The following is a 15,116-nucleotide window of genomic DNA, read 5'->3' as shown; positions in this document are numbered from 1 at the left end:
TTACAATTTCAAATAAACTTTTATTTAAAAGTCTGAGTAAACAAGTTATGAAACAACATATGAAATGCTCAAGATCAAATGATCTTTATAACTATTATTTTTCCTCTAAACTCATATTCCTGACAGTTATGCTTCACATTTTAGATAACTTTTGTCTTGCACTGTCCACTTCTTACATACCTGGAAACATTTTAACTTTGTTTTAAAACAGAGCAAGAAGGTTCAAACAACAGTGATCTCAGTTCAGACAGCAACAAAATCAAGGCCTGTTTCATGGTAAGTGGTTGTATTTATAGTAAAATACAAATAATTCATCCACTCAGAAGTTTGTAAACACTGATCCACATTATCTAAGAATGCTAGGCTGTACTCATTTGTTTTTTGTCTGAAGTTCGTAAAAGTAGTAGTTTCTTTTTCCGATAGTCTTTATTCTCCTTCTCTGCTTCTTCATCTAGTGATTTTCTTATACATGTTTTCAGTTCCTCAATTCCTTCTCCAGTATATGTTGATACAGGGATTATATCTTTGAACTTGATTGTACTCTCAGGAACCACTTCTTCCCGTAGTAAGTGTAAGAAGTCTGAAACAGCATATTGAAACACTGTGTAGAAAACCCCATATAGTGTAAAGCCTGTAACATCTCATTTCATTTGGAAAATAAACTTTAATGAATAAATGACAATAATAAACATTACTGGAATTAATATGGAATAAAAATATTATTTTGTCTTTAAAAAATAGCTAAGAAAGTCTCAGAAGACAAGTACCAGCATAGCAGTTGCATCGTGCTGTTCTTAAACCCTTCCTCCAAGACGAGGAAATCTCACATTGCAATCTGTCTCAGGGGGACAGGTTGTTTTAAGCATTCCTGTTTCTAGTCTGCTCCAGAAGATAGGAAGAACTTCACCTCAGTATAAACAGCAAAACTGAAATACAGTAAACCTACATAGGAGTGCCCAAAATTTTTGTGTGCTTGGGCCACAGTCTTCACATGATAAATTTTATATACTTCAGTGCTTGTAAGGGAACCAAAGCAAGGGGTTATTGTTATCTGAGACTCTCCCATATCATAGCTGGGAAAGATCTTCCAGAATTTTTTTTTTTTTTAAATACATCCCCAGCAGTGAAGCCAGCACTAAAGAGGCAAATAAAGAGACATCTAAATACAGAAACTGATTTTAAAGAATACATTCAAATAACAAATTTAATAGCTGACTTGAGTTTAATTCAATTTCAAACATCTCCTTGCCAATGCCCCCAGAGTTACCCCTCATGAAAGCTTATTACTACTTTTATCAAAGCTACTTTCTTCAAGTTAATTTACCTTGAGGATTCTGTAGTTGTTTCATAAGTTCATTCAAGTTATCCTTTGAACTGGGCAAATCCATTTTATTAATGGCAAGAAGTGCAGGCTTTGCTAGAAGTTCTTCTTTGTACAGTTCCAGTTCCTTAAAAGACAAGTGAATTTGATTTAGTGAGTACTTGTAGTTTAACAAGTGCCACTTCAATTTTACACATTGTCTCTTAATTGTTTAATTCTCTAAACAGTCTCCATGGCTAGGCACCTATGAGGTGTACTGAGGTGCTCAAGGTCGGTGTATTAAAGCAATCTGACAGAGGAAAATAATTTTAACAAACATTCAGTGATCGCTTGCTCAAACACAGATCTTCCAGGCGAGCAGCCTGGACAGTTCTGAAACACCCTCCTACAAAAGGATAACAGTTTCATTCTACTATTTTTTTTTCTTGATACTTATATAAGCTCATACACAAAATCGCTTTGTTCAGAAAAAGTTCAGACTTATTAGCAAACTTTTTGGACAGTTTTCTGATTTTTAAGCATTTTAATGGACAATGCTTCATATTAGACATAAAAGCACCAGCACGACCCAGCTAAAAATAAACACAGGTGAGAAGATTCATTATGTAAAGTCACAGAACAAGAGAAAGAAGGGCTGCTGCACTTCATATAAAATGAATTGTTTTAATCAGAAACAATGACAAGAGATGGAAATAATGAAAGTTTGCAAACCTTGGGCTTGATGTCTCATCTGGGCCTTGATCTCTGTTAGTATAAGCAGTAAGGGCATCAAGGCAGGGATTTAGTTATACCCATGTGCTTCTACTTCCTAAAAGGCTACCAAACTGCAGATCTGAAAAAGGTGTTTTTTTTTTTTTTTTAAAAAAAAAACCTTAGCTTGACTATGAGAAATATCTCCTTTCAGATGCTGCACAGATTAACAAAGAAACAGCTATGCCCAATGTAAAGCAAAGCAGTTCCAACAGGACTGATAAAATAAAGGTTTCATCATTCCAGAGAATTTTGAACTTGTTAATTGGCCCCATAAATCCAACAGTCACATTAACATTTGAAACTTCTTGATCAAAACTGTTTAATCCCCTCTCCAGGCTCAGTAACAACTACAACCAACAATGAGGAAGATGAGAAGTACCTTTGTTAGAAGCAGTATAGTTTCAAAGGCTGTTCTGAAACGAGTCTTGACAGATAGCTGAAACCCAGATATATCAACCTGAAAAAGTTACACAACAAGCTTGGTAGTATATGATTATTTTACAATATGAAAGTCCTCTGCATCAACTGCTTTGGAATAAAATGTCCACGAGCATGCCCTAATTCCTACGCAAACAACAGGGCAACTATACATCAAAATAAAATCACTGGTGACACAAAGTGATAGGTTTTGGCAGCATGTTTCTCGAAGTGTTGATTTTTAAACCTCTTTTGTAAGGGGATCTAATTGATTTAAAAAAAAAAAAATCACCCCCATGTCTTAGCTGCACTTGGAACACTGCCCTGATCTAAATACTTGGCAAACTTGATAAAAAATTCTATTTAAGGATTGAATTTATTATCAGTCATTTGAGCTTTCCATTCTAAAAACAGCATTATAGCTACATTTGCTTATCCTGAAACATGCAAATTGCAAACATGATTTCCCAAATTCCAAATACACTGCCATTAAAATGTATTTTGTTTAATGCACTGCCTTTGATTTCAATAAGCTCTAAATTTTATTTAACTTACAACCAAGAGAAGCTGTTTTGTTCTTTCTATATGTTTGAGAAATTTATGGCCCATCCCTTTGTTTGCATGTGCACCTTCAATCAGTCCTGGGAGATCAGCTACTGAAATCTAGGAAAACAAACGAAAGATTTCCATTAAGCTAAAATGGTGTTTTTGGACTATCAAAACCTACCGTGATTTCATACAGACAAAAGAACCTCAACAAAGAAGTGTCAGAAATACCTATTTTGAGACGTCTTTTACAACTATGTATTCCTTGGAATTGCACATGGAACCAGTTCTCTGGCAGTATGCATTGGCTGTTTCAATACATTTAAAATCTATTATCAGAGGCAGGTTTAAACAAAATGCTGCTATTACACAGTCATTACAATCCTCATCTTCCCCCATCTATTCATTTATAGCTATGTGCCAACTAGAAAATAAAGGATAATAATACCTCAGCAAAGATTTTTCCAAGTTACTTGCTACCTGAGAATAAAACAGACTCTGGAAAGCAGGCAGATTAGGGTATCAAGTCTGTATAGAAATCAAACTGTTACTGGAAAAGAAAATGGAAGTCTGTTCCTTGTAGCTACAGGGAATAATTTTTCCAAATGCAAACCCATATAATATTGTTCCCCTAAACACAAGCAACTCCAAGACTTTCTCTCCTCCTCTTAAACTGAAATTAGATTTTGAGTGGTACATCAGCTGCCAACCAGAGCCCAGCAGAGACTGTCAAAACAGACAAGAATCCTGTCATTTTCTCTGCGGGTTGGGAGGATTGTACACAGTGGTGAGGGAGAGCTAAGACAGATGGAAGAACAGTAGAGTAATAAAAAAAATCCCAGACTCAGTAACTCACAGAAAGCTATGACAGAGAAGGAAGCAAAGAAAGGCTTCAATCTATCTTATACCATCTAGACATCAACTGGATTCAACTAAGCTGGGCCCAAAGCCAGCATGCAATAAAATTTCCAATGTTCTGTCTACTATAGGATGGGGCCTTCTGCTAAACTACTCCTCCATATCTTGTTGGCAAGTTTCACTCCCACTCATCTGCCATACTAGCTTTTGACCATTATGCTTTTTCTATATATTTCAAGCCTTGCCTCCAAATTTTTGACTTATAGAGACATGGGATATAGGTAGGTGAATCTGAGCTTATCTGAACTTCTGCAACTAGAAACAAGCTAGAGAGTTAGAACAGAAACACCCACTACTAGGTGTGATGTGTTTGGGTGGTGTACTAGAATCACGACCACCTTTTTTCTGACTTTAGCTGTCTTTCAAAGAAAAAATACTTTCACAGAGCTTATAAATAAACTCAGATTCTCCCAAAGCAGCACATGGTTCACATATTTTGGTAGAAGATATAAATGGATCTGCTAGTTTCCACAATCTGGTACTAAGATCTGAACTCAGACCCTCTACTTTTGTGACTCTGTATCTCAAGGTCTTTTTTTTGCTCAAGTACCAGATAATGACTCAAATGGCAACAGATAACTTGTATGTATTTTGTCCTTTATAGCATACTATGATAAAACAAGCCAGTTGCTATGCATTTTCTTTAATATTTCAGTGTTCTGTAGGAAAAAAAGATATAATTAGGAATATGTAGATGAGCCTGTTGAGTGTGGTACAGGAGAGTCACCTTAATTATTGCTCTTAATTGCTTTTTTTGGTTTTGTTTTCAACAGCTGCCATACTGAGATCTGAAGTACTTCCTCTTACAGATTCTTATTTTAATGACAGTTACTACCTCCTTGACTTTAGAACAGTGCTTATTGTTTTTATACTACAGTGCTGGGTGCTGTATAAAAACTATCAACTCCAGAATGAGCCAAGAAGAAAAGATCGTTGAATATGACATCAAACAGATTGTAAAAAAGAAAGCCAGAGTATGAGTAGTTTTCCCACAGGAGCGTGGTATACCAGTATATGTGACAGTCTGATTCATTGCAGGTAGTTTTTCAAAGGCTATAAACAATCTTGTTATTTGCAGCACCATTTTCTAGAATAAGTTACTCTTAACTAGGGAATAAAATGTATGTATGAAAATTTTCCCTTAGATGCTTAGAAAAATATTTATCTCCTTTATGACAAATTTGTTAAAAATACTTTAAACAATATTACAAGTGTTTCAAAGGATTCAATTGTTAATTTATTCATCTTACTGCTTAGTAAACAGTACTCCAGTCAAAGTACAGCTAACAAAAATGAGATTATTCTTTAAGATCAAATAACAGCAAAAACACCTCAACAAATTAAATAAGCTGCTTGAAACTCAAGTTCTGGGGGGGGGGGGGGGGACAAAAAACAAACAAAAAAAACCCCCTTTTCCAGTATTTTTGCATTTCTGTACTTACCCAGTATTTTTTGACATACCTAAAGCATGTGTGTAATGAGATAATATTTTAACACATCATCATAGCCAAATCTTGATTACTCACTTTGCTAAAATAAAACAAAAGATACATGTATACCCCTCGGTGTCATCTACCCTGCAAAAAAATACTTCATTCTCATGAAGCTGCAGGGTGCTAAGGACTCTTATAATCCTCTGCACTGTAAAATAAGGTAGGACCTATTTTTCACCTGTAATTTCTGATAATAGGTAATGTTTAGAATCTGAGAGGATAATGTTTCATATTTGTATCAGCTAATTCTATTTAAATATACTCGCAAGACATGCAGTAAGAAAACAGGTAAGTATTAGATAAAATTAACAAATATCATGTCTGCTCAAAAATTAAGAGCTCAAATACCAAATTCTGTGTTTTAAGTTTTCCGAGCCTTTAACTGTTACCCACAGCATCATTTGTAGGGATATATGGGGAAAGGGAAGCTTGATATAAAAAAATACAGTATTGCTATCTTCACTTATTTGAGTAAATGCAGATTCCAAGCATCAGCTACTGAATCCCCTAAGATCATTGCTTCTGAGAGGGAAAAGAGTTTTCTGCCTTTTCATATCTGAAGTATGCCTTTCCGGTTAACTCATCTGCAACCCTTTTATGCCTTCGCCTTTTATCTTAGAAGTGATGAGACCACACATACTTAAAAAAAATAATAATAATACATCAAAGAAGATTCAAGCTTGAGGAATCAAAATGTTTGCTCTAGCCCTACAGAAACATGGGGCCCAGTTCTGTACCAAAATCTACTTGCAAGGAAACCGTTAAGAGTCTCACTTGGGGATGGGCAAATCCTCCCCCTCGCCCCAGTGGATACTGTAAAAAGGATTCCAAGCACCACAGAACTATTTGTTAATTTTACCTGAAGAACCTGGTTAGAATTGGGTTCACAAAAAACAAGGTGGTGGGGCAGTAGTACCACCAGTCTTCCTGTGTTACAGACTACTGCAAAAGGAACTGGAGCCAAGTACTACACTATCCTGGCTGTTAGGGCAATCATTCTCACTCCATATTATTTTACTTTTTTTAAACTAAAAAAGAAACAAAAAAAACACCAAAAACCAAAAGGAAGTCAGAGCAGCCTATCCAAAAAGCCAAAACAGTAAGTTATGGCAGCTTGGCTATATTTGCTATATTCCTTTTCACTCACTGGTACGGACCTGCAGCTATTGGACAAACTTCCATGAATTGTATAATATACATATACATAATACATACATATGAAAAAACACAGGTAGAAAGTTTCCATTTTCTTTCTGAAATGATGTTAAACAACATAACATGACATTATATACACTTTTAATGAACAAGAATGAACTTTCATACCAACCTGCTTATAATCTGCATACATGATCTTTCCCAGTTCAGGCTTTATTGTTGTAACTATAGCAAGGAAAAAAAAAAAAGAGGGTAAAGAAACAAGAGTGTTTGAAACATTTCAAAAAATGTTAATGTTAAAAAACACTTCAGTGAGTGTAGCAGAACTTTCTCTCTTCCTATTTACATGAAACAAGACTTCTCATAGCAAAATAAATAAATCATTAAGGCAAATGGAACAAAGAAAAAGACAAGGGAGAATACAGTTAAGCTACTCAGTAAAACAATGGTTCATCAAATCTTGGTACCGTATGTAGTTCTGTTCCCTTCATCCCAAGAAGGGAAATAGAGGAGCTAGAAAAGACTCAGACAGAAAACAGATGATCCAAAGTATGGAACGTTTTCCAACTAAAAAAAGGCAAAGTGAGCTAGGACTCTTCCTGCAGAAGAGACACTTGAGGAAAAACATCAAAAGCTGTACAGAATCATGAGTGGCATGAGAAGATGAATAGGGGTTATTGCCTCTTCCAGCATAAGCATTAGGAGCCATCACTAGAAACTGTGTGTCAACAATCCAAAACAAAAAAAGGATGCAGTCTTCAAACAACGTGTAGTTAAGCTACAGAACCTCCTGCCCCAAGATGTGTGGATGCTGAAAAAAGTTACTTATGGGGAGATTAGAGAAGTACACTGAAGATCACCAAATAAATTAAAATTATGTCTGGCTGAGGAAGTCCCTGAACCTCAAATGGTTTAGCCTGGATGCCCACACAAAGGAAGTATCTAGTATATTTGCCATGTTCTTATACCTCTCCCTAGTCATCTACTTTTGGTTCCTCTTAGAAGGAGATAGTGGTCAGATGAACATATCCTCCTACTTTATGTGGTTGTAATTAATCTTCATGTTTCTACTTGTAATATTTCTATTGTCCTAATTATCAGAAAGCTCAAGACTATTTTAGGACAGGTCACGTGGGGCTTCTTTGGTTCTCCCTTTGCCTCTGTGGTTATACCATTTTTGCTGCTGGGTATTACAGAGTTCAGTTAGGACTGATGTGAAAACAGAAGTGATGGAGATAGAACCACAGTGATGGAGATCAGAGGGATCACTTGGTTTTTCTGAGCATTTCATCACTTGGGACAGAATTGATGATGATGCAAAGAACTGATGTTTGCATTGGTAAATCAGGAATCAAAGGCTGAGGACAAAAATGGAAGGAGGACAAACATCTGCAATCTTGATCTGTGGAACCACTGTAATTATTCACATGCACCATTCTTCTCTCTGGCAGTTTGTTTTGCAAGTTACTACCCCCTTAAATAATTCTGACTAGCTTCAAGTTTTCCTCTGTGAAATCACTATGACGGTTATGTGACTGGTGACTTCTTCATTCATGACACTCCATGTATGGTTACTGGACCTGGATGTAGACCTCAGCACACATCTATTTAACCCTTAGCATCTGAAGCTGAGATGAAAACTCTGGGAAAATGACCTAGGCAAAAAAATGTATGAGTTCTAGCACAGCACTAACTGAACTGCTTTAATTAACCAATGACCAGATAACTAATCCTACTTCATTGACAGAACGCTAACAAAAACAGCATTTTCCAGTGGAGCGATTCAAGAACAAAATCTTACTCTATCACAAGATACTTATGCAAAGGAACATGACGGTGTATATTCAGTAGACTGAGGATATTTCACACCATGTCTAGTCTCAAAGGCAATAATAAATGGGCTGAGACTGAAACAAATGTAAAATAGATTTGTATCAATAGGTTCAAGCACTATGAGGTGATGCATATGAAAAAATGAGGTGGTAAAAGGAGCTGGATACTGAAACAGCAAGGTACCTCTGAAGTATTTCTAGTAATTAAAAACCTGTATAACATACTTAGCACATGACATGGTTACTTCCTGTTCTGTATTATTAACCTGTACATCAAGACAGGGAAAAGACTTCTTGGTCTTATGAAATGCTACAGCAGTAAAAAAAGAGTATGAACTTACATGCATAATCTGCAATCTGAGGTTTGGCATGAGAAACTTTGCTTAGCAGAGATGATTTTCCTGCATTTGGAAACCTAGAAGGAAAGTCAGCATTTATACAGTAAATAAATACTTATGTGATACCTGTGTATTTTATTAGCAAATATACTGTATTACTTTATTCAACCTCAATGTTACAGACTCATTTCCACAGAGATTTTTTAATTTTCATTTTTGAACACAAATCATTAAGATTTTTAACCAGTTCCGAACCATTTTTATAAATATAACGCTTCCCAGGGCTGCAGGCAGGCGAGGTATATAAATATGCTTACAGGTGGAAGAGATCTGAGGAAAATCTTTCAAAGTCACTTGAAAAGAAAAACAGCATGAGTACTCAGGGCTTCCTATATTCATTCTCCACATGCCATAGCTAATTTTCTAAATAAAAACATACCTGTGAAGGCCCAAAAGCTGTTTGGTGTAGACCTGACTGTTGCAACTTTTTCCTTTTACAAGGACCAGCTATACCTGTGTACTAAAACAAAAAAAGTCCCTTAAGGGTAACAGTAGTTTTACAAAAAGTTCTCCAGGGACTGTATCTATCTGTTGAAATGGAAGCCTAAGTTAAAACCGAAAATTTTAAAGATTAAGCCAAGTTGTAAAAGACACAGCAGCCTTGACCAATATCAAACTTCAAGCTAATGTTACAGGCAGAGTATACACTATAGTCCTTATTCATAGCCATCTGTTGCAAACTGGAAACCATAGAGGACTTCTGTTCAAGTCGAATTTACAGTCTGTTACTCAGCACGACATTTCCTTACAACAGTGATCAAAGAAATCTGTGTCAATGGGCAACTGGTTATTGGGCACAAGATACAAGGGCATGTGTCATGGAAAAGGTGACATACACAAAAACCTAATACTCTTCTTTTCAGTATATGCACAAAGAATAACCTGTTAACAGGGACAGCTAATGAGAACATGAGCTAATGAAAAAACAAGATCAATCTTACATTAAGGGGCTTTATTCTTCATAAAGAAAGAGACATAATGACTCTTTTTATAGCAGGAAAATTACTGAGGGTACTTTTAATGCTCTCCGATGTTGAAAGGTGCCTTAAAGACATTTCGGAAGGTTACTCTGGTCATCTCCTCAGGCAAGTATTTTGTTTCCAGTGAGGCACAATACGCTCTTTGAAGTTTAAATTGCAACCTACACTACACATCACAATCTGTACCAAGACCTGATGATCCTTTCTCAAGTCTATGTGTTTTTTGGCCTGATCTAATAACAAAGCATTTGTAAATCTACTGAAATAAAAACAACAAACTCAAAGAGATCAAACAACATACAACAACAAAGTATCAGAGGCTGATTCATACTCTCAACAGAAAAATAAGATTCTCCTCCAATTAGTTGCTAATGACTTTTTCTATGCTTTTTACAGTGAAACTGCCAGCTAAAATATAAACCAAACTGCAGGAGTAAAGAAGCAGTCATAAGCAGTTTTATGATCAGTGTCATAAAGCCTCTGTATTTTTCAGAAACTCTAAAAGCAGAAAAATATTTTGCATCATGTAAATATTGAAGACTGCTTGAAAATGATAGAACTGCAGATGATTCTGATATTAACAGAACTGTTAATTTATTTCTAATAAGCAAATAAGGAAATTCTAGTTAGCAACCCATGCTGTCTTCAAGTTTCCATGCTTTAGCTGTATATACCAATAAAGGCATACACCAGTAAGATTTTAAGAAACTGCTTTTCTCATTTTACACTTTTTGTTTTTTTATAAATAGGGACAAGAGGGGAAAAACACAAGGTAGATGCTAAGTAAACCAATACTTTTTTAGTTTGTTAAAAGCTTTCTCCAGATAAACGTGTTTATCTGCTTTGCTATTAACCAGCAACACTGAAAAGCACCAGAGCAAAAAAAATGGAAGCTCCACAGTTCTAGTTTGTAATTACTTCTTTCCAATGCTCCACAGTGTTGATTTGGGAGAGCAGACTACATGCCCTTTGAAATTTTCATTAAAACTACTACCAAAAAGATCCACTTGTGCCAGTACCGTAAAGTAGGAGATGCAATATGGATAGCATCTTAGCTTTATTTTGTACCTCCTACTTACTTCGTAAATACTAGCTAAATATTACGATAATCACTTCAATTGCTAAACTCAATTATATTAACTCATGACCCTGATGCAAGAAGCCTAACAAACCCACAAAAGCATAACCAATATTTACCAAGTTTTAATATTGATTTGAATCAATTTTAATGGGTTTAATGGGGTGTAAATCGTACCTGATTTTTGCAAACTGCAAATTAACGTAAGCAGTAAGGCAAACATACCCTGACACTCATTCACCAAACTCTAGAATTTCTTTGCAATCTCATTCGAAATTTATTACTTCATTTTCTCAGCTCTCAAACTGCAGTACAGAGCTACAATACTTACCCAACTAAGCCAATATCCGCTATAAGCTTCAAATCAAGGTGAACAATTCGCCTCTGACCCTTGCAAGGCAGGAAGTTTGTGGCCAAAGAGCCTCCGAGACCTCCACGAGCTACCAGGCATTTCTCTCCTGCTGTATTAAGCTCTCCTGAAAATAAATTCACTAATGAAAAATGATAATTCCTCACAATAATTTAGTTCTGATTTTCCCACTTAAATCTGTCTTTATTGATGGGAGAATTTTCATTAAGCTTCCTTGCAAGAGCTGTGCACTGATGGGGTAATGGAGTTTCTTTCTTTGTTTAGAAACAAATGAGACCAAACACACCAAATACTTTCCCTTCTGTCATATAGTTATTAACGTCAGGAAAAATTGCTAAGTACAGACAGGCAACGTATGGCTAAGACGACAGGTTTGAAGCCTCCAATACTTAAGAATCCAAAGATAAATTTGCAGGTATTGATGAAGCTGTGGCTATAGCAGTTTTGATTTAAAAAAAAAAAAAAGATACTTTGAGCCTTACATACACCAAACTCAAATGCTCCATATTTTTCCATTAAGATGCCTGCTATAATATCTCCCTCAGGGTTAAAACATTAGAATAAGTTAAAAAAATCCAAGATTTGTTTATATAATACAATGATATCTACATTACCTACGAAGTAAACAAATTTTGCCATAAGTCAAGCATCCAGTCATTTGTGACTTCAGTTTGAACTCTAAGTAGTGTGAGAGGAAAAACACTCAGAAACTGCAGAGAAACTACAGAGAGCTATTTCAAGATCACTATTTTGAAAGAGATCTTCCACGTTATCATTGAACACTTTTTTTTAAACTAGATTATAAATATTTTAGCTAACCTGAAATGCTGACATACCACAAGGTATTTTAAGCAATCTTTTAAAGAAATTTCATAATTCAGTAAAGTTAGAAGGTCACTCAACTTGGTTCATGGACACATGACCTATGCAAGGTCATTAAAGGAGAATCAGTACGACTTCCAACCTTTAACACTTGCTGCAAAAGAAATTTTCTTTCTGCTGCATATAGCAATACAAACTAATTACTTCTAGTTTCTCAAAGAGGACCTTGCTTTTCCAGCAACCGCTCCAATGTAATTTTTGTCAATATTTGTTTGTCCAAGAAAAACAAAAAGACACATATATATTTTTTGCGACGTGTGTAATCTTAAAACATTCTATTTCAGAAGTGTTAGAAGTTTGCTAGATGTCATCAATAAATATGACAGCATCTGCCAGATATATTAAAACAACCCCAAAGTTCTTACCAATCTGCTTTCCATCCTCACAAAGAACTGAAATCCCCAGAGGCACATGAACTTCGCAGTCTTTTCCTTTTTCACCTTTTAATGCTCTGACACTGGGAGAAGTTAAAGCAGGTTTAGTAACTTAAGGTGGCATTTTGCTGTCTAGAAAAAAGTATGTAACAATGTTCATCAAATATATTCTTACCTGCTGTTGGCTCCTGCTCCAGCTACAAATCGCTTCTGGGGGTATCTGTCTTTAACGCTCTTCAAGGTCGTTCGCTCTTGGGCAACGAACCAGACATCGCCACCTCTGCCCCCTTCCCCACCGAGGCGCGGATAGCCCATGCCGCCGGTTCCTCCTCGCACATAGAGCCGCAGATCATCTATGAAGCTGCCGTACTAACAAAACAACACGTTTCACATGAGCATGTCACTTTATTTAGTAATTTTATTAATTCATTTTACACAGTCACTAGAAACAAAGCTGTAAGGACTGCTTACATGGCGCTTTTACACGAAAGCGTTGGAATAAGCTCAGGAAACAGGCAACGGTCCTGCGCGTTTTTTCACTACGAGGAGCGGATGACCTCCTGCCCAGCAGCGGGCTGCACTGCAGGACGGCACAGCGGCCAGGCCTGGCCCACAGAGACACAGGCGGCGGCGGCTGCGCCAGGCCCGGGCACCGGCGGGGGGGGAGGGCGGCGGTGGCCACAGCCTCCTCCGGCCTCTCCCCCGCACCCCAAACCCCCTCGGAGGGACCCTTCGCACCGCCCCCCCCCTTTGCCCTCCCCGGGCGCTGCTGTGGCGGCGCGGGAGCCGCACTGCGGCCGCCCCGGGCCGGGGTCCCGGCGGGCGTGGCGCAGCCCGGCGCCAGCCCGAGGCGACCCACGGCGCGACCCGCCAGTCCCGCTGCCTGGCGCCGCGCCAGGCCCGGGGGCCGCCCGCACACGGGGCCATTCCCCACGCCCGCCCGCACTGACCTTCCGCAGCACCGCCCCGCCGCCCCGCACCATGGTGGAGCCTCCGCCTCCGCCCGGTCTGCGGCGGCGCGCGAAGGCTGCCGGCAGCGGGGCGGGGAGGCGGCGCCGGGCGGGACGGAGGCAGCAGCGCGGTGGCTCCTGAGGCCCGGGGCGGTCGGCGGGGCCGGGACGCGGAGAGCTGGGAGCCGCGTAGCCGTAGCGGGCCCGCACCCTCCTCCCGCGCTGGCGGCGGTCGCCATTTCGCGCTCGCCGGTGGCGGCGGTGTGGGCGAGGCCGCCCCGCGCCATGCGCATGCGCGGCCAGTCCCACCCTTGGGCGCGCGGCCGTTGGTGGCGCGGGGAGCGTGGTGGTGTTGAGGCAGGTGCTGAGGCAGCTGCGGCACCGGGCGCGGCTGAGGAAACCGGTCCCCTCGGCGCCGCGGGCACGGCGAGGGGCAGGGCTGGCTCCCCACCTCCTCCCAACCCCTCAGAATCCTCAGAGTTGGGGTATTTCAGGCGGAGATACGGGCAGGGGCTCCTGAGGGGAGAGCTAGGCCCCGGCCTCGAGAGCTGCGAGGTCTTGGCAAGGTGTGCAAGCTCCGACGTATTTTCCCTGGAAACTGTTTCCTGGTTAGATGCAGAGTTTGCTGTTGGCTCTGCCTCGGCAGCTGGACCCTGTAAAGCCTGTTGAACAAATTGGTAAAGTGTTTCCTTCAGCAAATCGGAGCCTGAACTTTAAAAGAGGCTATCCTTCAGGATAGGGATCCCAGTGTTGACAGTGCACGCTTTTAATCAGCTGTGTGGTGTTTAGCATTTTTTAAATGGTTGCAAGCGAGCAATTACTTTTTAAATTACAAAATTAGTAAGATCAGGGGGGTAGGACTGATGAAAAAAATGCCCCCCCAATTAAGTCTTCCATAAGTCTATTTTGTAGCAAAGTATTTTTCAGATACTATTAGCACATTCTCACATTTTTTTTTCTAAAGCACAAACCAGTCGTCATGGAAAAAGTAAATATTTCTTCTGTTCCATCTTTCACATGTTCCAGCCTTTCTAGTAGGTCATATTTTCTTAAGTTCATTTGTAAACAACTTGAGGGGAGTCATTACTTTTTAGAGTAATTTAATACTTAAAATCGGTTTAACATCTGATTTTATCTGCTGCATAATAAAAGCAGATTGTAAAAAGCATTGTGCCATATACATGCTAAACAGCTCAACAGAACATTTGATGAGTAGCCAGGATGTATCACAGCATACGAGTGTTGTCCAGTGCTGTTTTAAGAATATAAATTTGTCTTAATTGCTTCATGGCCTAGGACACCAGATTTGGAAATCAGCTTTACGAAATACATGCGCAATAGTAGCTGCATAATTTGATTCTTCTATATGTTATTGTTTGGACTTCTTGCTTAATTTTATTTTAGCTTTATTTTGTAAATAATAAAAGGACAATAGCCATATTTAAAACAAATCTGTGTATATATAGTTCTACGTGGTTTTTAATTACTTAGGGTAAAGAAACCTTCAATTTGCTAAGATTTTAGATACAGACTAGGAAAAAGGACAATTTATTTTTAAAAGAAATCAGGCAACAATGAATAATCAATCCAAATTCCTAATTCTGTGTTTATCAACTGACCACACTTCCTCTCTCAGACTTTAAAAAACA

The 15,116-nt window shown here is 38.6% G+C and overlaps 1 protein-coding gene across 4 annotated transcripts; it reads right to left on the bottom strand.

Moving 5' to 3' along the window:
- GTPBP10 (GTP binding protein 10) lies at positions 1-13,759 on the bottom strand. Of its 4 annotated transcripts, none has more exons than XM_026098738.2 (10): positions 13,468-13,759; positions 12,693-12,886; positions 12,509-12,600; positions 11,223-11,367; positions 8,777-8,850; positions 6,776-6,828; positions 3,047-3,154; positions 2,454-2,531; positions 1,325-1,448; positions 1-601 (listed from the first exon to the last, which is right to left on the bottom strand). In XM_026098738.2, the coding sequence occupies exons 1-10, from the start codon at positions 13,498-13,500 to the stop codon at positions 360-362; spliced, it is 1,143 nt and encodes a 380-aa protein (XP_025954523.1). In that variant the 5' UTR covers positions 13,501-13,759; the 3' UTR covers positions 1-359. The 4 variants fall into 4 exon arrangements, with proteins under 4 accessions (XP_025954523.1, XP_025954524.1, XP_025954525.1 ...); XM_026098739.2 differs by having other exon boundaries at positions 1-580; positions 13,468-13,758; XM_026098740.2 differs by lacking the exon at positions 13,468-13,759 and adding an exon at positions 12,989-13,174.
- Positions 13,760-15,116: the final 1,357 nt, after the last annotated feature.

Source organism: Dromaius novaehollandiae, chromosome 2 (assembly GCF_036370855.1).
Source record: "Dromaius novaehollandiae isolate bDroNov1 chromosome 2, bDroNov1.hap1, whole genome shotgun sequence".
NCBI lineage: Eukaryota > Metazoa > Chordata > Aves > Casuariiformes > Dromaiidae > Dromaius > Dromaius novaehollandiae.
The sequence above is the reverse complement of the archived record's forward strand: the minus strand, read 5'-3'. Positions and strand labels throughout refer to the sequence as shown.